Source organism: Ceratocystis lukuohia, assembly GCF_044167205.1.
Source record: "Ceratocystis lukuohia strain C4212 chromosome Unknown Supercontig5_pilon, whole genome shotgun sequence".
Classification (NCBI taxonomy): domain Eukaryota; kingdom Fungi; phylum Ascomycota; class Sordariomycetes; order Microascales; family Ceratocystidaceae; genus Ceratocystis; species Ceratocystis lukuohia.
The window spans coordinates 3,233,348-3,260,205 of NW_027263524.1; the positions used below are offsets into that span (position 1 = coordinate 3,233,348).

At 52.6% G+C, this 26,858-nt stretch overlaps 8 protein-coding genes across 8 annotated transcripts; 4 read left to right on the forward strand and 4 right to left on the reverse strand.

Moving 5' to 3' along the window:
• Positions 1–1,510: 1,510 nt before the first annotated feature.
• On the reverse strand, positions 1,511–4,711 carry HOO65_050694 (uncharacterized protein; the record flags this gene model as incomplete). The annotated part of the gene is made up of 1 exon (XM_071000991.1): positions 1,511–4,711. One exon carries the CDS (start codon positions 4,709–4,711, stop codon positions 1,511–1,513), a length of 3,201 nt encoding a protein of 1,066 aa, XP_070858753.1.
• A 2,124-nt stretch (positions 4,712–6,835) lies between these two features.
• HOO65_050695 (Phosphatidylinositol 4-phosphate 5-kinase its3) lies at positions 6,836–10,018 on the forward strand (the record flags this gene model as incomplete). Its single annotated transcript, XM_071000992.1, has 1 exon — positions 6,836–10,018. One exon carries the CDS (start codon positions 6,836–6,838, stop codon positions 10,016–10,018), a length of 3,183 nt encoding a protein of 1,060 aa, XP_070858754.1.
• Positions 10,019–11,114: 1,096 nt separating this feature from the next.
• On the reverse strand, positions 11,115–11,453 carry HOO65_050696 (cytochrome c oxidase, subunit VIb; the record flags this gene model as incomplete). The annotated part of the gene is made up of 1 exon (XM_071000993.1): positions 11,115–11,453. One exon carries the CDS (start codon positions 11,451–11,453, stop codon positions 11,115–11,117), a length of 339 nt encoding a protein of 112 aa, XP_070858755.1.
• Positions 11,454–12,396: 943 nt separating this feature from the next.
• Positions 12,397–13,074, forward strand: HOO65_050697 (Protein SYS1; the record flags this gene model as incomplete). The annotated part of the gene is made up of 2 exons (XM_071003522.1): positions 12,397–12,644; positions 12,735–13,074. 2 exons carry the CDS (start codon positions 12,397–12,399, stop codon positions 13,072–13,074), a joined length of 588 nt encoding a protein of 195 aa, XP_070858756.1.
• Positions 13,075–13,260: 186 nt separating this feature from the next.
• Positions 13,261–16,295, reverse strand: HOO65_050698 (Cleavage factor two protein 2; the record flags this gene model as incomplete). The annotated part of the gene is made up of 2 exons (XM_071003162.1): positions 13,261–16,090; positions 16,150–16,295. The coding sequence occupies 2 exons, from the start codon at positions 16,293–16,295 to the stop codon at positions 13,261–13,263; spliced, it is 2,976 nt and encodes a 991-aa protein (XP_070858757.1).
• A 703-nt stretch (positions 16,296–16,998) lies between these two features.
• Positions 16,999–20,231, forward strand: HOO65_050699 (Sec23/Sec24 trunk domain-containing protein; the record flags this gene model as incomplete). Its single annotated transcript, XM_071003153.1, has 3 exons — positions 16,999–18,447; positions 18,510–18,607; positions 18,737–20,231. 3 exons carry the CDS (start codon positions 16,999–17,001, stop codon positions 20,229–20,231), a joined length of 3,042 nt encoding a protein of 1,013 aa, XP_070858758.1.
• Positions 20,232–20,922: 691 nt separating this feature from the next.
• Positions 20,923–22,131, reverse strand: HOO65_050700 (uncharacterized protein; the record flags this gene model as incomplete). Its single annotated transcript, XM_071000994.1, has 1 exon — positions 20,923–22,131. The coding sequence occupies one exon, from the start codon at positions 22,129–22,131 to the stop codon at positions 20,923–20,925; it is 1,209 nt and encodes a 402-aa protein (XP_070858759.1).
• A 1,992-nt stretch (positions 22,132–24,123) lies between these two features.
• On the forward strand, positions 24,124–26,166 carry HOO65_050701 (Asparagine--tRNA ligase, mitochondrial; the record flags this gene model as incomplete). Its single annotated transcript, XM_071003257.1, has 4 exons — positions 24,124–24,347; positions 24,458–24,578; positions 24,675–25,870; positions 25,929–26,166. 4 exons carry the CDS (start codon positions 24,124–24,126, stop codon positions 26,164–26,166), a joined length of 1,779 nt encoding a protein of 592 aa, XP_070858760.1.
• Between the last annotated feature and the right edge of the window lie 692 nt (positions 26,167–26,858).

The following is a 26,858-nucleotide window of genomic DNA, read 5'->3' on the forward strand; positions in this document are numbered from 1 at the left end:
CGATAACACCTTTGCTCCGTGTTTCCTGTCTTCGATGCATCTTACAGCATGACTAGAGCCTGCAGTTTTTGCTTCTATTTGCAACAAAATGTAAACGTAAAACAGGGGAAGCCCGTGTGTAATCCAAGAAATATAGCCGGATCGTGGCCTATGGTCACTTTAATGTGTCGATAACTTCCTCGCAGCCCCCCCCCCCCCCCCGGCGTTGTTGAGCCAAGCAACGTGCATTTCCATTTGGCTCCTTGATGGTAGTAAGCAAGGGCAATTACAAAATAGTGCATACAGGGTGAGATGCTGTCTCGCTTTTGGTTTCATTCCTTTCCTTGCTCTCCTCATTCCTCATGTCTTATCAGTTGATCAAAGGAGAAAGGAGGTACATACTTCTTGCTAGATGTTACACACGATGCTCCACCTTCAACAACACCCTTTATAATATGAAATTTGCACATGGAAATACTTTCTTCCCTACTGCAAGTAACATTAGTAGGATAACAAAACTAATAAAGCTTTAGATAGAGCTAAACTAATGAGGGCACTAGTGAGGTGAACTACCAACTCCTTCTCACTTATCCACTGCAATCAAGGATAGAATTCAGTTTCGTACTTGATAAAGTCGTAAGCCTCTGCGCTCTTTTTCAGCTTTTGGTTGGCCTTACAGAGGAGTGACTACAGCAGACGCAACAGTTGCTGCTTCACTAGTGTAGCTGGACGTTTCGGTGGTCCACTAAATATAGGATATCGTTGGGAGTCTAGGCCAACACATAAGATGGCCGCTAGATTTCTTTTCGAATCTCTTGAGGGCCCTCGAACTTCAGTGCCATGGTTTGTGCCTCATAGACACACCAGTAGACCAGCTATGGGCGCTTTATCTTGGAAGCCAAGCTTCTTAACCCCATCCTTAGTATGGTAATAGGCAGCTCTTCCTGCCTGGTGCACTCGGATGATGGGTCTGGCTCTTCACTTGAACGAGAATACGGCTGAAATAGCCTTTTCTCTCTGCCATTTCAGGAACCCAAACTGGGATGTGAACATCTATGCCGTTAAGGCTAGTCGGAAGATAACAGGCTGCACAGCTCCTGCACATGTTGTAAACATCGACGCCTGATGTGAAATGGCATCAAATGCAAGAAGAATCCCTGCAACAAACTCGCCCATCTCTCCAACATTGATCTTATTCCAATACAGTGGCACTGTCGAGCGTTTTCTCTCAACTGTTAGCACTTCACACATTCTTTTCCACATCTCACTCACTGACAATCCATACCGGGGTGGACATGTACATCTGTGATGACTGCCTTGGTCACTGTCTCTGTTTCGCATTGTAATATATTTGCCCCTTGTCGTAGTTGATATATCTGAGGACATCTCTTCCTTCGCCCTGTTCTAATACTTGAATCTCATAGCTTGTAGCTTGTAGCTTATCAAGATGGCAAAATATAGCGCTTATACGATTGCTACTGCCAGAGCCCTTAGCTTAGGCGCACAGATATCAATATTAACTCCGCCAGTCTCACTCAACCGCCTTCCACACTGCCTCCCACTGCTCGGCCGTACCCTCTCCCACCATCGACGCAAAGATGGTATTAACATTACCCGCATGGTCAAGCATGTTCTGGTGCTGCTTAGCAGCCTCAAAACGCTGCGGTGAGCTATAGTAGCCAAGACTAGAATTCCCGTAGTTGTACTGATCACGGCCGCAGCTGATTTCGTTCACACTAGCCATGGTGCCATAAAAGACCGAGCTAATGCCGGCCGTCATAGCCTGGATCCGCTGCATTTCCATCATAGCCAGTTTTACCTTAAGGCCCTCAGTGTGCTCCCACACGCGCACCCATACAGCCACCCGCTGTGCTGCAAAGGCAAGGAAACTATCAGGGCTACCCTTGCGGCAGGCACGGGCGAATAGTGAGCGCATCCGGGCTGAATAAAGCGAGCATATGGTAGTTGTAGGCACAATACACTGACGCACATCGATCGTTTGTGCTAAAGGCGAGCGCTCAGCCACAGCCGCAAAACAAGCCGGGCATATTGCCGTGTCAGGGAAGGCACGGGACCAGCCAAACCAGGTCCGGTCGGCCGTCGGAGTACTGCCCGGACAGCCGCCATCAGCAGGAGTTAGCTCCTTAGTTTCCAGTGCACGTGTAAAAGGCTCCATCGTGCCTCGGTCAACGGCCTGCATTAGCAACTGTAGATATGCGCGACCGGTAGGCCCAAATAGCGTCAAGTCACACAGCACTTCAAGGTTTTGTGGCCGTGTGTTGGCACGAAAGTGCAGGCCCATCCCCAACGGTGCAAGAATCCCAGTGTAACAGGCCTCGCAAACGTCCATCTCGCCAGCAGCTGCACCCCCATGTACAGGAGAATACCACCGATGGCTTCGTTTACCGGCATTGATGCACGGGCCCGGCTCCGGCCCACACGCGATCCGTGCAGCGGTTAGGAAAATATTAAAGTTGCGCTGTGCCACGGCATTGCTAAGCGCTACATTAGCTGGTAAATTAAGCTTTAGAGCGCAAATCGTCGGATCAGTAGGCTTTTGGCCAGGCAATGGGCCGGTCGCTGGAGCAAAATGCACGGCAAAAGGTGTGCCACCAACAGCATCAAGGACGCAGGCCTCGCAAGCACGAAAGCCAGGTACTGTGAGGGGTGGCGCAGCGGTCATCCAACGCACGGGACTACCGGCCGGTACTTTTCCCGGACAGGTAGCTAGGGGAACACGAGTTTCAACAGCAGCCGTAAAAATGCGCCAATCGCCAGCCGTCATAGCCTTTAGCAGACCTCGGCGAACATACGGGAGCGATAAATCACATACCCAGGTGGTGTTATCTTCGTGCTTGATTGTATCTGGTAGTGGCATGAAGCTAGCGGCAAAAGGGCCGCCATCAATGACATCATTAAAGCAGGCCTCACACACAAGAAGACTTTCCAGCACAGCTAGCGATTTAGAAGCCTCGTTGCGCACCATGTACCACGACATGCCATTTGTCGGGCCAATCCCATCAGGCCCAGCACAAGCCGGCATGAGGGTGCGTTTAGCCATATGCTCGACCAAGGCATCATGCGATCCCGAGGCTACAGCCGCAGGCAACAGCACGGAAGTGATGTGGCGAGTGTTGAATAGACATCTGCCTTGGTAAACTACACCGGAGAGGAAGTGTTGAGCCAGCTGGGTCGCAATCAAGTGCTTGTTGAAGCAGTATGAGCAGACCAAAAAGCCAGGCGTCGACGGCATGTAATAAAACCTAGCAGCATAATCCAAATAGCGGTCGGACGTGCACTCAAACCCGACAGCGTTGCCCGGCCCCGATGCAGCTATGATTGGCATACGCTGGAACTCAACGTCGTCATCCGTCCAGTCAGAGATTTTCATGGATGCAAACTGCTTCGTGAGAGCAGTGTCTACGGACACGGGGGGGGACGGGTTGGTGTTTATCGCCGGGGTTGGGGGAGCACTAAGAACGGATGCAGCCGTTGTAGATGTTGCAGATGTTGCAACAGGCTTGCGTGCTGAGGGTAGGCGGGGCGGGGCGGGTTGCCGCGCAGGCAGTGGCGCCGGGGTATGGGTAGACCCAACAGAAGAAACTGGGGTTTGTTTCAAGGGTGGGGCTGCCGCAGAGGCAGAGACAGAGTCAAGTGTTGGCGCAGACGCCGACTCACCTTCGATGCTCTTCTCTACCCCGGTCTGCTCGCCCTGGCTCCAATAGGCAAAGTCGTCACGGTAATTATTAAATGACGCATACATCCGGGGCTTATCATCCACAGACGCGTCCTTGACCAACGGCTCCTCGGAAGAAACAGGAATCGGGGCGCCAGCAGCAATACCACCGGGGTCGAATCCGGGGACGACCTCGGGGGCTGAGTCTGTCTCAGCCATAGGTTGCGGCGAGCTATTAGACGTAGGCCCAGGCTCTGGAGTGACAACTGGCTTCTTATCGGATTCAAGCACTTTCGGGGATTCCGGGACAGGCTTTTGTTCTGGAACTGTGACCGGCATCTCAACAGGTGGTGGAGTCGGTATCCGGGCAATATCTACATTAACGGTGACCTGTGCGTCCGAGTTATGCAGATCATACGGGGGCGGTGGCACGCCAAATGTAGACTGCGATTCAGCCAGCTCTTGGTGCGGTTTCTTTTGCGGCTGTGCTTGTGCTTGTACTTGTGCTTGTGCCTGTGCTTGTGCTTGTGCTTGTACTTGTGCTTGTAACTGTACTTGAGGTTGTGGTGGTGGTGGTGGTGGCTGATAGTGGAATGAGACAGGGCGTGGTGGTAGCGGTGGAGGTTGGCGTATGTGAGTCTGAGTAGAGTACTGCATTGGGACGCCGGGCGGCGCTGCAGCCGCTACGGCAGGATTATACAGCACGGGGCCGGGCGGAGGATGGGGGCGATAGTTGGCATGGGGTTGAGGTGGTAATGGTGGTGGATATTGCTGGTTCTGGAGGTATTGCGGGGTGTTATAAGACGGCTGCTGGGAGTGAACGGGGGACTGGACAGAGTTGTAGACAACAGGCGGAGCGTAGAAGAATGTAGACTGTGGCCTGGGCAGACTAGGTCCCGGACCTTGCTGTACATAGCCAGAGTTTTGCGGATAGCCATATTGCTGCTGTTGTTGCTGTGGGTAGTAAGGTTGGGCCGGCTGTTGGCCTGGTTGAGGAGGGGCTGCTGTCTGGTTAAAGAGGGACCAGCGACGGAGGGGATTATACTGGCCACTCATATTAAGAGCAAAGAGAGCCTTAGCGCGAGATAAATTCGGACAGCCATAAGCACGAAAGAGAAAGGAAGAAAAAAAGGCTACGTAAAAACAGTGCCTTAAAGACGCAAAAGAAAGAGATGCAGAGTCAGAAGAAAGCCAAACCGGGCGTAATAGGCGAGTGATTAGGGTTTTAGGGTTGGATGGGCTGAGTGAGGACGAGCTTTGCTCCTGGGCCTGGCCTAGATGACGTTAGGGTTAGACGGGGTGGGTGGCACAAGCACCAAGCCATGGGACAAAAGCGAAGCGCAAGCAAGACAGCACAAAGGAGCCAAGACAAACAGGCAGCAGAGAAGCGGAAAGAGAAAGGGCAAAAGAAAGGGAAAAACCCCCTGCGTCTTCGTGCCCTTGCACATTAGAAACCCCGGCACACCCGAGCCAATTCAGCAGCAAGGTCAGGCCAGACCCCTACAGGGTCAGCAGGTAGCGAATACTTGGCATCTGCATGGCATGTGCATAGTGCCGCGAGGTAGCAGGTACAATGCAGCAGGGACGAGATTGACAGCAGGTAGGTTCTCGGCGAGGTGAGGTGAGATGATATGGGTGGATGTGTGGATGGGTGGATGTGTGGATGGGTGGATGGATGGATGGATGGATGGATGGTGTGAATGCTGTGTGCAACAGGGAGACCTCTGGAGAGTTTCAGCGGAAATTGCAGCAAAAAGGCTGTGGTCGTGAGCGCGGACGGCTTGTTCTTTTTTGGGCGTTGCGACGTCGCCTTGAGAGCTTGACTTGGCGATAATGGGTAGGGGGCTGCTGGATTTCATTGGCTGCTGGATTTCATTGGCTGCGTGATGAGGCTGAGGGAGGGAAGGAGAGGAAAGGATGAAAAGGGAATAACAAAGACGTCTGTAGGGGGGGCTTCTGTAAATACAGCGCACTTTCTGAGCAAGCAGTGGGCTAACCCACTGAACGCGATCAGCCCACCAAGCCCATTCCAGTCTACTTGTCTGTGCTGCTTGCTACTAAATATATACATACATGCATCCTAACTCGACTTCAAGCTAGCAATAGGACGCCGTTTATCTAGCAATAAAAAAAGGCCCTAAACCCATTCTTGTCCTTGCATACGAGTGTAGATTCTAACAGGATGCTGTTCCTTTTTTAGACAAATAAAAACAGAAAGGCTGGGGTGGAATACCACGGATACAGAACTGCTTGGTGCTGTTATAGGGGATAGCACTAAGTATTAGCGGCTCCAGGTCCTCACTTGACCTTCTGTAGCACCGCTTTCCAGGGCCCTTGCGCACTGTAGCTCCCTATAATAGCCTGCGTCCTTTTCCTCTGTCTCCTTTTCTCCCCCTTCATTTTTCCGTTTTCTCCCTTCTTCAATTTTTCTCTTCTTCAAAACATCACCAACAACAAAAGTCGCCTTCAAAATCGCACTTTTTCAAAGCGCCCTTTGTGGATTTTCCGGCGTTCTAAAATCACTGACAACCTTTCATTTGCGAATCTTGGCTTGCTATCGCAACAGGGGAAAATCAACGTCGTTCTTTTTTTGCGCTTCGAATGATCCCGGATTCGATTGGCGGCCAATTGGTTGAGAAGACCTCTACTAGTATCGTCACCAACTTGCCAAGCAACTAGATAGCGGGTTGAACGGCCATCGCCAGTCTCTCGTTGAAGCTTTCGTCCTATCGTCGCTATCTTTGCCATCATCAGCACCATCGCATCGCTCGACTGCTCTGTCCTCTTCTGTCTATTCCATCGTTGAGAAACAGAAGAAAAGCACAGGAAGAAGCTCGTTTCGAGTCATTCCAGGCCTCGAGGCCACCCCCTCCTCTCCTTTTGTCTCTCTGCTCGTCCAGCGTGTTTTCTCGTGCTTGAGTAGTCAGAATCTGTCATTGGTTTAATCGCCATCATCACGGGGGTGCTGGCCGTGTGGCTGTCTGTGTTTCTCTTCCGTGTGGCCTTGATTGATTGAATTCGTCCAAGACCGCTTCGTCCTATAATTTCTCGTTCTTTTTTCTATCTTCGTTTCCTTCGTGATACCTCTTTTTTTTATTCTTTCGCCATTTCCCCTACTGAGCCTTGTTTTGATCTTGTCTGTTCTGTCTGCTTTTTTTTCTTGCTCATTTTCTCTCCGCAATGCCCTCTTACGATACAACCTTCCATCAGCCCGACGACGCCTCGCCTATGCACCATTTGCATCACCACCACTTTGAGCCACAATCATTTGCCAACAATCAGTCCGAGACCCCGAATCTTACTCCTGCTAGCAAGCCGACCCTGGACCACCCCCAGAACCACCACGAGGTTATTTCTTCGCCGCGTCACCACCACTACGATTTTCCCGGCACTGAGTACAACGACACTAGTCTCCACTCTGCCTCAACGCCGACACCAGTAGACGATCGCTTCGACCAGTCGTCGGTGATTAGTAGTAGCCGTCTGTCGTTTACCACTACTGCCAGCACTACTGAGGACATCGACCAGGACCCCGAACAGATCAGGGGCCTCAACCGAGACCACTTTTTAGTCCAAGCCGACCTCCATAATTTGCCGTCGCGCAAGCCTAGCGTTGTCTCTATGTCTGTCTCAAGCGTGACTGCGAGCGCCCCCTCGATGGCTCCTCCGCCGCCACCAACTTCTATGGCGCCTCCTACATCTGCTCCTCCGCCTCCCCCCTCTCTTTCGTCCCGCATGGCTAGTCTCGACCTTAAATCAGGCAATAACCGTGGGTCTCTAGAAACTCCCATACGGCCTGCATCTCTGCCAGCCGGCAGCGGCGTTCAGCCTCAAGACCAGAGGTCTGTTCCTGGCTCTGGCTCCGGCTTTGCCCCTGCATCTGCATCGGCATCCCGTCTCTCAGCCACGGCTCTTCGCCCTGAACAGCCTACTTCTGCTCCCCCGCCTCCGCCTTCCTCGGGCCTCAAACACCGTCATACCTTGGAAGTCCCCAAGCCTCAGTCTACACGCACATCTAGGGATAGCGGTGACATGGCGGCCTATGCCAGTGGCCGTTTCTCTCCCACGGCTGTGCCGCCCCCTAATATTACCACCACGCGTCGTCCCTCTTTAAGCATCGGGCGTAGAAACACTCGTTCTATGCAGTCCGATGCTCCTCGTGATGAAATTGTCGTCGACGATGATGCTCGTCGCTGGGCTGAAGCTGTTCGCCAGAAACGCGCCAGCAAACGTAGACGCAAAGAAGAGGAAGATGACGACCGCGTGCTTGTCGGTACCAAGGTGGATGAGAAGCATGCCAACTGGGTCACAGCCTACAATATGCTCACAGGCATTCGTGTGTCGGTCTCTCGTACCAATGCAAAGCTGGACCGTCAGCTGACAAACGCCGACTTTGACTCGAAGCAAAAGTCGACCTTTGATATTGCCGGAAACGAGCTGGTGCCTTCGGCCAAGTACGACTTTAAGTTCAAGGATTATGCGCCCTGGGTGTTCCGCGACCTGCGCAAGCTGTTCCGCCTCGATCCGGCCGATTATCTTATGTCGCTGACCGGCAAGTACATTCTCTCTGAGATGGGCTCACCCGGAAAGAGTGGCAGCTTCTTCTACTACTCGCGCGACTACCGTTACATTATTAAGACTATCCATCATGGCGAGCACAAGTTCCTGCGGCATATTCTCAAAGACTATTACCAGCACGTCAAGGATAATCCTAATACTCTACTCTCGCAGTTCTACGGCCTTCACCGCGTCAAGACACCTTTTGGCAAAAAAATCCATTTTGTCGTCATGAACAACATCTTCCCGCCCCACCGGGACATCCACCAAACCTTTGACCTTAAAGGTTCAACTATTGGCCGCGATTATAACGAGGACGACATCAAGTCTAATCCGCGCGCCACGCTCAAGGACCTTAACTGGATGCGCCGCAAGCGCCACCTGGAACTGGGCATTCAGAAGAAGCAACTCTTTATGGACCAGCTCCAGCGCGACGTTAAGTTGCTGCAGCGCCTGCATATTATGGACTACTCGCTGCTGGTAGGCATCCACGACTTGTCCAAGGGCAACGATGAGAACTTGCGCGACAAGACGCTACAGGTGTTTAACCCTGGCGGCGAGCACGGCGTTCCCGGCGTAATGGGAGACGAAGGCGACGACGAGATGGGAATCGGAGGTCCAGGCTCTAACAATAACAGCAGTAGCATTAACGTCGGCACTGGTGGAGGTGTAGGTGCTGGCAACGACTCCAACCCCTCTGTTCTGCTCCGTACGCCCTCCAAGCTTGAAAGTGCCCGTAAGGCCCGCGAATTGCGCGAGATGATTCGGCAGGAACGGCCTATTCCTATGGCTCAGGCCGCCAGCCGCATGCCTGAAGAGCTAGACACGAGCCATCGCCAACACTTTTTATTCAACCAGGATGATGGTGGCTTCCAGGCTACACACGAGGACAACCAGCCAGCCAACGAGATATACTATCTGGGCGTGATTGATTGTCTCACTAAGTTTGGGTTCATCAAGAAAATGGAGCACTTCTGGAAGAGCCTCAACAACGACCGCACCAAGATTAGCGCCATTCCGCCTGAAGAATACGGAGAACGCTTCTTTGATTTTATTGAAAATATGACCATGTCTCCCGAAGAAGCTCAGCGTGAAGAGCTGCGCCGCCAAAAGGAGGCCGAATCAGCTGCTCTTGCCCGTGCCAATGAACGTTCGTCTACCTGGGGCTCTCGCAGCCGCATCTCGTCGGCAGCTGTCCCCCCAATGCCCACTCAAGCTCCACCCCCGCCTCCGCCTTCGGGTCTGAGCGCACGGCGTAGTGTTGATGCCCACCTGACATCCGGTGCCGGAGAGCCAGCGAATGTTTTGCCGCCAACCAAGATTAATGAAGATACTTCATTACCTGTTGTGCATGAGTCAGGCGAGTCATCGCCGGCTCGAAGTGGGAGCCGAGCCAGCCGCCAGCAACAGACCGAGAGCATGGCGTCCCAATCACAACATGAGCAGTATCAACAGCAACAGTACCGCCCTCGTACCCCCAACGCTAGCAATGCCACCGCTGCTGCCACCGCCTTTATGCCTGGAGCTCCTCCACCCACGCCGCCCAAGAGTGACCATCATCTGAATCTTAAGCCGGATAGCGCTGATAGCGGGTACTACACTGCCGGCGGTCACCCTAACAACAGTCACAGCCATAGTGGAAAACTAGCTGTATCAGCCACAGCAGCTGCACCAGCTCCAAAGCCCACTCCAGCATCTATAGCAAATACGAATACACCAGCGCATAGCCGCAGCCAAGCATCGATAGACAAAGAGCTTCCGTCTTTGCCGGCTGGCGATGCAGTAGTGCGGTCAGTGTATGTGTAGTATGGTGTCTTGTATAGTGGCAGTCTGGGGAGAGGGGAAGGGTAGGCCGGACTTACAAGGAGACATCCTCCGCGGTTGTCTGTATTGGACTTCATGTGTCTTTGCTGACAGTCTTTTATCCATGCCTTCTCATTCTCTTTCACCGTCATTCATTCTCTTTTCCTTTTTTTTCTTTTCCTTTGTGTTGCTTTGTCCTGTCTTGCTGTCTTATTCTGCATCTCGATCTCGTACATGCATAGCCCATTCCCAGATTTTTCTTTTCTTTTTTCTTTTTTACTCTTTCCCTTTATGCGCCTTTCCTCTATTAGGATTAAAGGAACCGTAACAAACGATACCAACACCACTATCAGCAGCACCAGCAACAGCACCTGGCTTCCTCTATTTTATTCTATTCCCTCCGTGTTTTCTCTTTTACTTTCCTTTGTCTTTTCTTCTTCTATCAACGTCTTTCTCTCATGCTCTGTATTCTCGTCTTGTTTTCTCTCTAGCCTGTCTCTAATCTCTCTGTGTTGTTCCTTTTTTCAGCCCTTCCCCCCTCCTCGTCTCTTGCCTTGCTGCATTATAGATTGGCCTTTATCTTCTTTTTCTCTCTTGTTTATTGTCTTTTTGCTCTGTTGGTAGTGGAGAGATGGAAGCAGGGTGCAGTGTGAAGCGGAAGGACAGGGCTTATTTTGTGTGCGTGTTTTTGGTTCTTTTGTCTAGAGTGTCTCTGTTTCTAGGCAGAGAAAATGGTATAGGCAGACAAGCATACAACGGCATAGCACAAAAGCTTGGTTTTGTCTTTCTCTTTCTGTCCCTTTTCTCTCCCGGGGGGCCTTTTTATTGCTTCTCATGTCTCTTGAGTTGTTTTTTTCTTCTGTTTGAATTTGTTTTGAATACATTTAGCTTTCTTTCTGTTTCATGTTTTATAGGCTTTTTGTAAATGTTGGTTGTATTCACGTTAAGTGTAAGTGTGTTAATTGGTAGTAAAACAGTAAAAGTACAGGTGCATAGCTGTAGCCGGGTCTCAGTCTGGACCACAAGCTTCGGGTAAGATGAAATCAGTCTAACACATTTCCTCCCCCTTCCTTTCTCCACTCTCTCCTCTCCCTCTGCGTTAATTCACGGGTCGCACACTGATATCAATTGGCTCTGCGCCCTCCTTCTGTAACGCCTCGATGCGCTTCCGCTTTTTCTCGTCCGCAACGCGCCAGTCCTTGAAGTATTTGACCCACTGGCGTGCGCAGTCGCGCTCGAATGCCGCCGTCTGTGCACCGCACGCCCGAGCCGCTCGCTCGCCTTCGGCATGCGCGTCGACAATACCCTGTGTGTCAAGGCAGGCAAAGTACGCGTCGCGCGCCGCCCAGCACTGTAGTCGCTCGCTTCGTGTCGGCACCGCCGTACCAGACCGGACGGCCTCGCGGCGGTTTTCGCTGGGGGAGCTGAAAAGGCCCATTTTGCGTGTGCGTCTGTGTGTATGTGCGCGTTTGTGCGTAGTATGTATTGGTGTATAGGAGGAAGCCTAAGTAGTAGGTTGGATGTTGAGCCGGTCGTAGCAGAAGGTTGTGAGGGTGTTGTACTGTGTCGATTTCGTTATCAATTAAGAAAAGGGAAACAAAGTTGGCGTGAAGAACAGCACCAAAGATCCGACAAAATCCAATAAAAGAGTCACTCGTCTTCTCATCTAAGCTTTCTTTTAGCCTTTTCGGCCTTGTCCTTCGCTTGAAAAAAAAAATGGTGACGTCGCAGAGGCGGTAAGCAAAGGCAGAATAACAAGTGGGGAGGGGGAGGGGGAGAAGGCCTAGGCTTCTGGGCTAGATAGCTCTTTTATCTTATCAGCTTTGCTCCTTCTAAAAATAAACAAGGCTATGAAAGAACAAAGTTGCAGCTAAGTAGGCCTGGCCCCAAGCCATGCAGGGCTAGGAGAAGACAAGCAAGGGGAAGGGAGGAAGGCAGCTAAAAAGGCAGGAGCTAGGGGCAAGCAAACGGAAAATGTAACAAAACAACAACGTCAATTTGGCAAGAACGAAAGGGCAGTTTCTTTCTTTATTCTAAACTTGAATTTATATCTTTCCCCATTATATCTGCTCAAAAAGTCCAGGAAGGTGTTGCGAGGCTGAAGATATTTATTCTGGACCTTGTCCCTTTTCTTTTTTTGTTAATTTGAAACAAACGCGAGGCTGAGCTTTTTTCTTTTCTTTTTTCATCACGCCTTTTTTTGTCGCTGTTGCTGTGAGGTTCTCCTAGCTAAACTCGCTCTGCTATATCCAACACACAAGCTCGTTTCCTTCGCCCTCTCGCTATCTCCCGATCTCTGAGCCCTCTATCCACCCTGATCCGAACCGGCCTTTCTGCCCCATCGAAATACCCCTATATCCTTCTTTCCCGGACAACAGCAAATGGCCCGGCGCCGCGCCCGCCGGCCCGGCGCTATTTCTGAGCTTCCACCTTTGCGCATTCTAACACAGCTGGCTCTCCTGCAGGCGCTATACTACGCTGTGGCACTAGTGCTCACGGTGTTCAGCAGTCTTGTGGCTGGACAGCCGTGGAAGCCGGCGCTGGTGTTTGGCTGGGCTGACGTTCGTGGCGATGTGACCACCGGGTGGCTGTTGGCATTGCTAATGGTGCTCGATGGGGGTGTTGTAGTGTGAGTATCTCTCGCGGCTTGTGGCTTTATCGTTTATTCTCTGGCCCCTTTCTTGAATCATCTCAACTAACTCGTCCTTCTTTCTCCTAGTGGCTCTGCCATTGTCGTCCTTGTCGGCCGCTCCAAGCTTGTGCCCGACTTCGCAATCAGTACCCAAGCGATCCACCTCGCCGTGGTGTATCTTTTCAATGGCATGCCTCGCAATAACATGTGGTGGATGGCTACCGGGTGTAGTGCCGCCGTGGCCTCTTTTCTCGGCATTATCGGCTCGCGCTCGCGCGAACTCCAGCCCATTTCGTTTGGCGGCCGGTCGCGAAACGGAAATGGGGCGCCTCCGGCTGACGAAGAGGCCGGTGAGGCTGGTCTGCCAAGGTTGCCTGCAAGGGACGGCGCAGGAGATTATGAAATGGTTGCTATGACGCAAAGGTAGCACGCGTTTTGTTATTTGCTTGTTTTTGTTGCCTTGTGTTGCCGTAAATATACATGATTTCTACGTTTTCTCAAGTCCAAGTCTGCTCCACGATCCTCTATCTGTGCATGTTCTGTTGCTGCTGTTACTATGTACACACCATCATATAAGCCATGCCCTTGTCTTATATCTCTTCCCTCCTCCCTCTTAAGCGCCAGCAACTACGGCTAGATTATCATACACTACGCGCATTACCTCTGCAAACGCTGATCTCTTGCGCTTTCCTGCCTGAACACCCATATCAGCACCAACGCGCTCGACTTCAATGCGGCCGGCATCCGTTTTGCGCACAGCCACGGTTCCGTCTACTACAAGAATACCCTCTCCGCGGAATTCGGCTGCATGCCCAGCCATTTGCAATACACGGCGGATTTCAGCTAGTCGGAGGTCACCCACATGTAGCGGCTGGGTCATGGCACGCGCGGCTGAAGCCGACGCCGCGCCATGCACAAGATCCAATGTCGGTGTGATCTTCAAAGCTGGTGCGGTGCTGTCGTCGTCCATTTCCGTGTCCGAGTCGGACCCGGATGGCTTCTTGGTTGGGACAGTGATCGCCGCCGACGTGTCCAGAGCCAGCCCGAGCAGCTGGCCATTGATGGTTGCCACACTGAGGCCCTTGACCGTTTGCCACTTGATGCGGTGCACTAGCGCATCGCCAAGCTTTAGTGACCAGGCATTAGTATCAACACTGGCATCGACCACCGCTCCGGCGGTTGGCGTAAGGACAACGGCACTGTGAGACGTTGAACTGCTGCTGCTTTCTGGACTGCTGCCGGCAAGTAGACGACGGCAGTCGCTGGCGAGTGCATTGGTCTCGTCAGCTGAACCGCCAATAAGAATCAGCTTTCGCGGCTGGATTAGTGGGATTAGCATGTTCAAGCTACGCTTGTCGTGAATGCCCTCCATATCAATATAGGCAATGCGCAGATTGACGGCTATTGTGACTGTCTCGACTACCAGACGGGCAGGCTCAGATGCTGGAGCAGCGTCGGGAAGGTCTTCAGTTGCATCCAGCTCATCAATTGGCATAAGCCCAGAGCCATCGCCAGAAGGACTTGGTGACCGCTGTGCACGCTTGCTGCTGGTGAAGCTGTTGCTAGGGCTCTGGTCGGACCACTTGCGTTTTTTGCCCAGCTTGGTCTCCTCGTCACTCTCTGTGCCAGCGATGATCGGCCCTGTGACTTCGGAATCATTGCGTTCCTCGGCACGTAAATAGGCTTCGGGCCGGATCAGATCGCCATAGTCATCGGTACGCTTGCGGCGAATGGGAATGGGGAAGAATCTATCACGGCCTTTCCGGCTATCTACTTCGAAATCATAGGTCCCCTTTTTCTTTACCAGAATATTGATGCCCAGTTCCTCATCAGTCAAAGCCACATTACGTCGATTGGCCTGGTTGATAGCAGCTGAGATATTGAGAGACTTGCCCTGCTGCTCAGAGTCAGAGTCATCATCCGAGTCTGACGAGTCTGATTCTTCGTCATCCACAGCATCAGCAGCCGCTTCTAATGCTGCGCCACCCGCAGCTTCTACTTGGGATTGTAAGCTTCGCTTAGCCAACCATTGTTGGTAGAGATCGAGATCACCGTCCTCAAGCCTCTGTCGGCTTGTTTGCGTCATGGCTAGCTCTCGGCCCCCTCCATAAACAACTTCGACACCGTCTACCACTGTATCGATACGAGTATCTGAGCTGCGAGTTTTCCACCAGCTAAAGAGAGTGCTTGACACGGCATTCGAGCACTTGGCTGAAGTGGGCTGCTCTGTGAGGATAATAGCATTTCTTGGATCTTCAGAAAGGCCCCGGAGAATGTCTCGGGAGAAGCCCCACTCTAGCGTGGTGTCTGTGGCTAGAATGATACGACCCTTGGCGCGTAGGGTGTCGGCGGCACGCGTCATGTCTAGCAACTTGTCGATCTGAGCCTTGCGCTCTAACACACGAATATACTTGAAGTGGAACGGGCCGGTGCTTTTGGAGCGGCCCTCGTTAGCGCCATCATCGCGATCACGATCACGAATCCCCTGACTTCCCTGGTTTGCCTGGTTGTGGCTACGGTCATTGATAGCTTCGAATTCGCGGTTGATATTGTCGTCCATCCATTCCAGCATAGTTCCAGCGTAGCGCAACGTGCTGCTCATGCTTTTGCCGGCTAAAAAGAGCTGAATGCCCTCTAATTTGGGGTCATTGGCTGTTCGCCAAGCGTGTTCTAAGAGATAGGCAATTTCAAGCACCCGGGCACTGGAGTCGACAGGGATAAGAACAGTGCCGCCACCAAGCGCTATAGACTTGACCGTTTCTAGCAGCTGCTCGTCACGCTTATTTCGACCACCACTGAGGGCGGGTTTAGTGGCCCCTCTACTGCTGCAAATCAATGCCGTGGGCTGACGGAGTTGTTCTATAACTTCAGCTCCGCCACTTCCAGCTCCTCCAAGCCAGGCAGCGCCAGCAAATACATTTTCACGAGCTTGATTCCAGTCGACAGCATACACAATAGACTCCATGCCATGCTGGATGTGCCAGATAGTGCCACCTAGTGTGCGGCCCGAGTTATAAGCCGTAATGGTCAAGCCATTAAGAGGTGGTGTTCCAGGCGTCTGAATAGGTTGATGGGGCTGCGAATACTTTAGCGGTTGAATGAGCGAAAAGTACTTTGCAATCTCTTCGGCTGATGGTGGCTGGAGAAGAAGGTTGTCGAGGGAAGGGCTGGAGTCGGACCCGGAGTTGTCCGGGCTTGAAGCAACAGCATTGGAGGACGCTGTGTCGGCAAATGATGATTTAGGAATGATAGTAGCGGCAAGCGGTGCTGATTCGTATAAATCCTGTAGCAATGTGCGGCCGAGGTCGATCACAGGACGAGTAGCATAAACGGGGATCTGGGTGAAGCGCGCAAAGTTTTTGCAGCAATGGGCATAGGCGGCAAGATGGCCAACAGTCGCGTGAGTGAGGAGAATTAGGGAAATGGACTGGGTTGCAACTTGACTGCGAGGGAAAATAGAGAATTAGCGCGAGTCCTCAGCAACTAGACAATATTATCTTACCGTTCTAGCTCGGCAAGCTTCTCGACATCAAACGACGCGTCCCATCCAAGCCCAACAAGCAGTTTGACACCTCCATCAAGCTCTAGCAGGGACTGTGTGGCTGGCGACTCGGAAAAGGCGCCTTGAAGAGGGCTGAACGTGAACATTGTGTGGGTAAGCGCAGCGCATTTGCGCTTAACCAAAGCTGGAGAGTGTGAGAAACGAGGCTGTAGTTGAGGTGGATAGAAAGTCTAATTCCTTTATTCGCTTAAATTATTAGAATAAGGGGTTTTATGGCGATTCAGGGTGTAGAAGGGTGTGACAGAGATAGAGAGAGTGTGTGTATGTATAGATGGTGCAAGGCTGACAACTTAGAGTTCGTGATCCTATTTTTTGGTGGTTAGGCCAAGGCTGTGGTTTTTTTCTGGGTAATACTCGGCTAATATAGCATGAGAGCACTGACATCAGGTCCCGCTGTAGCGTTGCCTCACATCAATTCCTTAGTGTCCGTCTGTGTCGAAAGTTGCCAGATCACAAGCTTTCTTGTTATGGCCCTTCCCTCAGTTTCGACTATATCTTCTCTCATTTGGCATGCTTCTTTCCCGATGTGCTGAAGCTGTTTTGTGAGCTGACTTTTCCATCCTTTTCCTCCGCCACTTGGTTTTCTTTCTTGTTTCTATTTCTTTCCCATCCGCGATCCGACTTTGTACCAACAAGTTCCTATTCTTCTCCGTCGTCCGCCTACGCATTTCTGACTTCTTTCAGTCCTTCTCTTCTTGCTATCTCTCTCTCTCTCTCTCTCTGACTTCCCTCCCGTATTCCTCTTTTCTCATTACTTGTACTTAATACCATCTCCTCTCCCCCTCAATAATGGCCGACTATGGCATGTTCCATGCCCTTGGTCAGGGCGAACAGCTCGACCCTAACGACCCCTCCCGCACTTCGCAGCCTGTGCCTGCACCCTTCCAGCCACCAGTGGCCGCGAATCCCTACGAGAAACTCCAACAAGCACCGCAGCAGCAGCCGCAGCCACACCTCCAGCAACACCAGCCACATTTTCAACCCTCCGGTCCCCCTACGTCCTCCGCCCCTCCGCCCCACTCCCAGTACGGCGGCCATTCGCCGGCCCCCACACTACCATACGGCATCCCTCCGCCTCCTTCCCAGCCTAACCCCTATGATCTTGCTTCGCAAATGGCTGGCATGAGCCTTGGTCCTGGAGCTCCGTCGGGAGCCGCACCCCCACCAATGACCGGAGCTGGCTCCGATGCGCTGGGTGCTACTGCTCGCCGCAAGAAAAAGGACCGCCATGCTTATCATACCGTCGAAGCTCCGGTTGGGACATCCTTTGGCGCTGCCCCTAGCATGGGCGGAGGTGCGCCTCCTGACAACTTTACCGGTAGTGGGATCCCTCCAATTGGGGATTCTAGCAGCCAATTCATTCCGGCTGCTTCTGCTACGTCCCCGTTTGGCGGCTCGGCTCCGGCCCCGGCCCCAGGTTCGGCCACCTCCCCTGTCTTTGGCGGCGACCCATTGCCGGCACCCGCTGTTGTCCCTGCTGTTGGCCCATCCACAATCTCGGCTGATGACACGCCTGGAGTTCCCACATCGCGCGACTCGCTGCAGCCCTTCTATTTCCAAAATGTCTACCCTACTTTTGAACGCCATGTGCCGCCACCGGCCACGACCTCATTTGTAGCTTTTGATCAGGGTAATGCGTCGCCCAAGCACTCGCGCCTTACCATGAACAGCATTCCGATATCCGCCGACAAACTGGCCACTACTGGCGTCCCTCTTGGTCTCATCCTCCAGCCACTAGCTGCTCAGCAGCCCGGCGAGCTAGACATTCCCGTGCTTGATTTTGGCTCTAGTGGGCCGCCCCGTTGCCATCGCTGCCGTGCCTATGTCAATCCGTTCATGATGTTCCGGTCAGGCGGCAACAAGTTTGTGTGCAATCTTTGCACATATCCCAACGACACTCCACCTGAGTACTTTTGCGCTACATCGCCTGCAGGCGTCCGGGTCGACCGCGATTCCCGACCCGAGCTAACTCGAGGCACTGTCGAATTTGTTGTCCCCAAAGAATACTGGACCAAAGAGCCAGTTGGTCTACGCTGGTTGTTTGTTATTGACGTCACCCAAGACGCTGTTAACAAAGGCGTGCTAGAGACTTTTTGCGAAGGCATTCTAGCTGCCCTGTACTCGGCCGACACTGATGGAGAGGCCGGCGATGGCGATAAGCCACCAAGAAGTGTCCCTGAAGGCGTCAAGGTTGGCTTCATGACGTTTGACCGTGACATCCACTTTTACAACTGTAGTGTGAGTTTTTTTCTCTTCTCTATAGCCCTGCTCCATTCTAACCTTAATATCCTGGGCCGTAGTCATCCCTCGAGCAAGCACAAATGCTCATTATGCCTGACCTCAATGATCCGTTTGTGCCGTTGGGAAGTGGTCTCTTTGTAGACCCTTACGAGTCTCGGTAAGTCTCTTCCTGTCCATCTCCAAGCCGCCTCAATAGTCGCCCTACTGACTCCACGTTCTTTCTCGCCCCTCTCCACAGCTCCGTCATCACCCAGCTGCTCACTCGGCTGCCTGAAATGTTCTCTAGCATTAAAAATCCCGAGCCAGCCATGCTCGCTGCCCTTAATGCCGCTGTTTCCGCTCTTGAGCCCACAGGTGGTAAGATGATTACGTCACTATCATGTCTGCCGACCTGGGGTCCTGGTAATCTGTTTATGCGGGATGATGGCAAAACGGTGGGCGGTGAGCCCGACAAGAGACTGCTGACCACGGAACATCCACTTTGGAAAAAAGTGGTTGAGCGCATGGTCCCAGCTGGCATCGGCGCCGATTTCTTCCTTGTCTCGCCTAATGGTGGCTATCTTGATATTGGCACCGTTGGCCACGTCTCAGCCCTGACTGGCGGCGAAACCTTTTACTACCCCAACTTTGTGGCTCCCCGAGACGGCAAGAAGATGGCCCTTGAAATCAAACACGCTGTGACTCGTGAAACTGGCTACCAGGCCCTCATGAAGGTCCGCTGCTCCAATGGCCTGCAGGTGTCTTCGTATCACGGCAACTTTATCCACCATACTTTTGGCGCTGATCTTGAGATTGGTGTACTTGATGCCGATAAGGCCTTTGGTGTTAGCTTCACCTATGACGGCAAGTTGGATCCTAAGCTTGATGCCCATTTCCAGATGGCCTTGCTCTACACCACAGCTTCAGGCCAGCGCCGCGTGCGTTGCTGTAATATCATTGCTAGTGTCAACGATAACCCACGTGATGCCATGAAGTTCATCGACCAAGATGCCGTCTACACTTTGCTAGCCAAGGAGGCGGCCACTAAGCTCGCTACCACAGGCGCCACTCTCAAGGATGCCCGCAATTTCATGACTGAGCGGACTATTGATGTTATGGCTTGCTACCGCAAAAATTTCCTCGCTCCGTCACACCCGCCTAGCCAGCTGGTTATGCCTGATCGGCTCAAAGAGTTCCCTATGTACATGCTCGGCCTCAATAAGACACGCGCCTTCAAGGCTGGCACCGAAACATCAGACCGCCGTGTCAATGAACTACGTCTGATCCGGTCCATAGGCGCGCGTGAAATGAGTCTCTACCTCTATCCCCGTATTCTAGCCCTACACAACCTGCAGCCTGAAGAGGGTTTCCCTGATGCCGATACCGGCCATCTCAAGATCCCACCGGCTATGCGGGCGTCATTCTCGCGTGTTGAGGCTGGTGGAGTCTACCTTGTCGACAACGGCCAGGTTTGCATTCTGTGGCTACACGCACAGACATCGCCCAATCTGATTTCTGATCTGCTAGGCGACCAGTACACGTCACTCAAGGAGATTGACCCGTATATGTCCGAGCTTCCCGTACTCCAAACCCACCTTAACGCCCAGGTCCGCAACATTGTTGAGTTCCTGCGCTCCCTACGTGGCTCCAAGGGCCTAACCATCCAGATTGCACGCCAGGGCCTCGACGGCGCCGAGTACGAGTTTGCACGTATGCTAGTTGAGGATCGCAACAACGAGGCACAGAGCTATGTGGACTGGCTGGTGCACATCCACAAGTCTGTGCAACACGAGGTACGATAACAAAAAAACGAAGACCTAGAAAAGAAATGTATTTTTAGAATACGAGTTACTAACAAGATGCCCTGTGCCTTTCTGTGCTTTCCCTGTAGCTGAACGGAAGCCGTAAGAGGGAAGATGCCTCAGAATCGACGTTTGCTGGCTTAAGAGCGCCATACTGGAGCTAAACCAAGGTTAGTTGGGCTGGACTAGGAGAAAGATGGAACAAACAAAGCTAGAGATGATGGAAAAAAGGGGAGAAATACCCATGAGCTTCAAAAAACGTGGCTAGGCGAGATATTATATTGAAGCAAGAGAATTAACGGGAGTAAGAACTCATTGTCAATGTTGGCGAATATAATTGAATTCCCTATTATGGCTGTAGTCAATTTTACATTACACAAATGCTATCGGGTATCTTTGTGTAACCCCAAAAACAGGGAAAAGCAGCAAGAAGGAACGCACGAACAAGGTAACTACCGGAACTGTAATTGTAGCTGTACCTGTAGCTGTAGCTGTAGCTGGTACATGGATAATTTACATTTACAATTTCAAACGCACTATCTAACCTTAACTAGCCATCAAAGCGCAAATCAAGCACAGAACAAGCCACCCTGAAGTCATCCTCCCATAACGTTCCATAAACGTTGCGTAAAGATTCTATAAAAGCATAGAAGCCCTCCCCTCCCCTCCTCCCCCCTCCCCCCCGGGCCACTCAAGACGTCAGCATTTCCAGCCCATACCGTGGATCTCGTGTGCTCTGCACACGCTCAATCTCTGTTTGCTGGAAAGTCATGCGGAAAATCTCATAGTCTGTCAAGCGCTGCTGCCGAGGCAGGCCCCCTGGCCCTGGTGGGCCCGAGTACATGTCGACCTGGGAGTGACCATAATAGGCACCAGACCCACTGCCGTCGGGATAGCCATATGGCGCATAGCCGGCATACTGCTGGGCAGCAGCACGCGACGGGACCACATAGCCATTGCTTGAGCTGCTGGAACCGGCCGTGTGGCTGTGAGCACTTTTGCGCCGCGCTCCCTTGCTAGCTTCTTTGTGAGCAGCGCGTGCAGCGGCCTCATAAATTAGATCTTCAGTGCACATGGACGTGTCAGTGAAGGCGAAAACGACCCGGCAGAAGTGGCCTCGAATCTCCGGGTCGTAGAGAAACAGCTCTCGCCACATGTCAGCCATGACGCGTGGCGGGTTTCGCGCACCACGCCCCAGGCCGAAGTCCCCAATTACCACGCTTGTGAAGCCTTGGTGGAGCACAGCCTTTAACGCAGCTTTCATGGCTAGTCGGCTCTGGGTTCGCTCTTCAGCAAAACTATAACGGATAGGCCCGCCACAGCCAGGTCCGCCAGGGGCAGCGGCGGCCGGGTCATTGGTGTTAAGTTTCGGCAGCCGCACAGGCGCCACACTGACCACGGGCACAGAGAACCATTCGTTTCGTGGCAGCAGTACATAGTGGTCGGCCGGGCCGCGGAAAACGACCACATTGGGCGAGTAGATTGCTCCGTCGCCGGGCAATGGATAGAAACGGATGGCTGAGGCCAATGAGGCTGACAGCGATGACCGGCGGCACAGCTCCTCCTCGCTGCCCGGAACACCCGTCTCCCAGTCACCCCCTGGCCGTTTTGGGTGGGCTCCGCATAGGTACGGCACATGCTGCTGTAGCATGTGGCGGTGGTATGTGACGCTAGTCACGGGGTCGCGTGCTTCAATTATGAACTGCGGGGGGTGGGGATTCGTGGAGATCCGACGGCTGTCATAGAGATGGTCGTGTGAGTGGTCACGTGCACGATATGTGGTGCTTTGCTGCGGCCAAAGGTGGCAGTACTCTTCGTTGATAATAGGGAGGTATTTGCGTTTTGTTTGGCTGGCAATGTCATTAGGACGAGGGGGAGGGGGAGGGGGGTGTTGATCCATTGTGGATTTAGAGGCAAAAGAGGGAGGAGGGCGTAGCAGGATACAGGGCTTCGGGGTTTTCTGAGCGGCAAACCAGCTATTGGTCAGTCTCTCTGTGTGTATGTTTATGGGTAAGGATATTCGTTTCCAAGGTCAAGCAGACGGCACAGACGGTGCTTTTATAGTGCTTGCCTGCAGAAAGAAGAAAGAGGGACGGGCAGACAAAATAACAGTCAATGCCAAACTCAAAGAAAGGCAGGCAAAGTGGGCAAGAGAAAAGCTATACAAGACAAAGGCAAGACCTATACAAGAAAAGCCAGAGCTCCCATCTAGAGGCCAGGACGCAGAGTCAGGAGCTCTCGACTTTCACATACGCCCATTCCTGTCCCCCCACCATTTGCCTTGGTCTTTGCCTAGAGCTGAACTCTCCTCACAGCAAGGCTCCACGCATGAAGCGGTCCCCTGCATATAACTCAGTTCTTTCACGCTTGTATGCTGCTCCCCACAACCACCTCCACCCAGTCAGCTAGCCCAGACTAACACAGCTAACGATACTAGAAGGCGAAAGAGTCAGAAGATAGAGCACAGCAGAAACAGCGAGAAGGGAAAAGGGAAAACAAGCGCAGGGAAAAAGGATGCACCGAAGAGAACGCCCAATATTCCCAGAACCCAGGGTAGGAACTACTACACAAAGTCAGACTGCGAATCCAATGCAACGTGAAGCAAGTGTTCTTTGTTTTTTTCTTTTTTTCTTTTTCAGCGGCTGCCGGTAGCCGGCCTAGGCGATGGGGGGACCAAGAAATGAAAAGAAGACGGAAGAAGGGCCAAGTCTAGAGTCTAGGGCGAGCGCGTCGTCTGATTTGCCGCCCTGTTTGGCTCGAACTCTTCCTGCCTTTTGTGATGGTCTGTATTCCGTTGCATTCTCTTGTGCCAGTGTTTGTGCTCGTATTTTGTGTCTGTGTGCTTCAACACCAGTTCATCAACTAGACGAGCGAGACTCGAACACTCCCGTAACTCGTGGCGCTAGTATTTGAGACCGGATGTAGGGGCGAGTGATCCGGGAGGGAAAGAGAATAAGGAAATGGTGGAAGGCAGGTAGGAACCTTTGCTCATGGGCCTTTATCCACTGCATCCATTGTGTACAGGCTAGCTAATTTAGCAAGTTTATCGAGGTCGTCACATTGTTTGTGTGACAGCTTGCGGATACTTGGCCATTTCCGTACTGTCCATGTATGACCGTCAGCAAAGGAAGTAGTTTAACTTGATGACCACAGAATCCTCAGCGCAGTACTTCTAGCGCAGGTATAGCACATCTCTGATAAGGGCCCGTGACTCTCTTACATTCTGTCTCTTTTTCTCTAACATATTCCCTAACAGTGTCTCTCCTCCTCACCTCTTTACCGCCTTCCTTCATTCCTTCCTACTCTCCCCCCCTTCTCCAAGATCGTGATAAAGCTGCACAGGCTGCCTGCATGGCCACCCCGCCTGCTCTTTTCCTTCCGCCATTGCGGGTTGTAGAAGAGTGTCTAAGAAGCGCAGAATCAAAGCGTTTCATCTTGACTAGTTCCATGTGCCTCTGTGTCGGTAGCGATGGTGAGGCTAGGCGGGACGTGGAAGCGCGAGGGGGGGAGGGGGGAAGGGAGGAGCGGCAGCAGAGAGGCCGAGAAGGGCCATTTGCACTGTTCCTCTCTCTTCTTTCTGACTATGGTCCAGGTCTTATTCGGACTCTGGTGCTTGCCATCCATTTAGGGTTAACGATGATTTCTGGTAGTGGGGTGAACACAACCCTAAGACAGCTCAATCTCCACTTTTCATTGCGGCAGCATCACGAGTTTTCATTGTTGCACACATTCTTCCAACAATTCTTGTTCAAGTCAGCAGATCATAGCCGCTCTTTTTCATCTGGACTCACGCAATTGCCTGGCGCTTCCTATCTCGTCCTCTCCTCTTCTTTCGTAGCTCCGCGTCCGCGTCCGCCTGCGGCTTTAGCTCTAACTCCGTCCGGTACTAGTCATGCTCCGTCTCCAGCTCCCCCGTCGTCTCTATTCTACGGCCATCCCCAAAAAGACAGTTGCGCAGTTCTTGACCGTGGGACCAGCTGAGAGTATTTCAAATGCCCGTATCACTGGCTGGGTGCGGTCGACACGCAAGTCCAAGACTGAGCAGTTTGTCGACGTCTCCGACGGCACGAGCTTGCGGCCATTACAAGCTGTGGTACCACGTGCTATGGGAACTGAGTGAGTTTTGATTTGTCTCCCGCCCCCTTCTGCTTCTCCGGCGCTGTTTGTCTATTAGTCGCTGTACTTTTCTTCTTTTTCTCGCCATGTGTCTAACTGCCCTGCCCTAGCATACGAGTCGGCGCTTCTGTGCGCTTGTATGGTGACTGGGTCCCTTGTGCTACTCAGGACATGCAGACCCATGAGCTCAAGGTTTCCAGCTTAGAGGTCATTGGGCCCTCAGACCCCAAGGTATGTCTTCCTATTTTGCCCTGTCTCAATGCATGCATGGCAACACTTTTGAACTGACACCATTTTGGCCCCTCCGATAAGACATACCCTATTCAGAAAAAATACCAGTCTTCAGAGTATCTGCGTTCAATACCACATCTCCGGTCTCGCATCCCGCTTAATGCTGCCCTCCTTCGGCTGCGGTCTGATGCCATTGCGGCTGTCACGCGTTTCTTCAATGAGCAGAACTTTGTGCAAACACAGCCACCCATCATCACATCGTCTGACTGTGAGGGGGCAGGCGAGGTGTTCACTGCAGCAACTGGCAGTGCTGCCGACCAGTCCAAGGCAAAGAATAAGCCTGCGGACCACTTTTTCCGCAGCCCCAAGTACCTGACCGTGTCATCGCAGCTACATCTTGAGGCTCTGGCCCACAGCGTTGGTGACGTGTGGACGCTCTCACCGACCTTCCGAGCTGAGCACAGCGATACGTCGCGCCACATGAGCGAGTTCTACATGCTTGAGGCGGAGCAGATGTTTGTCGATGATATGGCCACTGTAATGAGCTTACTTGAGAACCTGCTACGTGCCACTGTCTCTGAGATCACTACTAGCACAGCCGCAAAGGACCTCCGCAAAGCCGTGAGCAGCCTGCGCCATCAGGAGCCTGAACTAGCAGCCGACGCCGATGTATTGCAACGCTGGGCCGGAATGGGCTCCGAAGCGCCTCCCTGGCCGCGCATTACGTACACCGAGGCCGTCGAGCTGCTGCAAAAGGCACAGGCAGAGCATGGCACGCAATTATTTGAGACACCAGCGCCGCAATGGGGCGAGGGACTGGCCAGCGAGCATGAGAAATGGCTCGCGGCCCATATCTCAGAGCGCGAAGCTCCAGGCTGGAGGACGCCAGTGTTTGTAACGCACTATCCTCGAGCGATCAAGGCATTTTATATGATGCCAACAGCAGCAACGGAGTCACAGCTGGGGCCCGCATCGGACTCTAGAACGGCCAGGCAACACCACCAAGACACAGTCGATTGCTTTGATCTACTCGTCACGGACGTGTGTGAGATTGCAGGCGGCTCGATGCGTGAGTACCGTCTTGATAATCTACTAGCAACAATGGCAGAACGTGGCATGGCGCTACCCAAGGACGCGCATGGGGGGCGCAGCACGGCAGGACTGGACTGGTATGTCGATTTACGACGATGGGGAACGGCGCCACATGGTGGGTTTGGGCTGGGATTTGACCGCGTGTTGAGCTACCTAAGTGGAATTCCGAATGTAAAGGATGTGGTGGCGTTTCCACGGTGGTATGGGCGGTGTGATTGCTAAGGCAGTACTAAGTAGAATGGGGCTGTTGTTTTCCAGCGTCTACAGGGCTTACAGTGTCTACGGTGTTTACGGCATCCAGTGTACAGGGCCAAGCAGGACCAAAGGATCATCATGGATGGGTAGCCCAAATCCAGACTCCAGACTCCAGATCCAGATCGAGACAAGACGAGACGAGACAAGACGAGGCGAGATAACGGCAATCGAGATGATGAGACCTTTGTGCTACGCGATCTCTGGTCTGGCAGGACGTTATGATTCGGCGCTGGTCTCATGAAGTCTCGTCTCGAGACAAAGAAGACGGGAGAGCACGCACGCACGCATGTCAAGGATACCAATGAGAGTGCTACGATAGGCCAAGATGCAGGAGAAAGGGAAAAGAGCAAAAAGAGAAAAAAAAAATAACAAAAGGCCCCCGGGAATGCGCGTTGCCGTCAGAGGACCGGCGTACAGACAAGTACACGGAAACGGAGGAATATGCGGGGGACCGAGAACCAGCCAATTGACTAACCATTGGGGCCCAGGGCACGCTGTGACAGGGATTCTACCTTTAGTCTAATTCCTCCGTCTTAGTTTCTTTCCCTTGGCCCTGCTACTCTTAGTTCCTTTTAGCCTCCACCCTAGTCGCCTACTTATCTCCTTGTCACAATGCCCCATATCAGTGCTATAAAGGCAGGGGAAGGGGGTCGGCGTTGGACAAAAATACAGAGAGACAAAGAACGCCACGCAATGCAACGAGGCTGAGAGGTTTCGATATCGATTCCCTGAGCTGGTTAGCTTGGCTTGGCCTGGCTTGGCTTGCTTCTTCGTTCTTCTTATTATTAAAAGAGAAGATGAAGAGGAGATGTGGGATTGGGCCGTAAGAGAAAGAAAGCAAAGAGACCAGAAGGAGAAGGGGTGTGTGTCATAAGTAAGTATACTAGTGGCCGGCGACCGGCGACCGAGGGAGGAAACAAGGAAAAAGAAGAA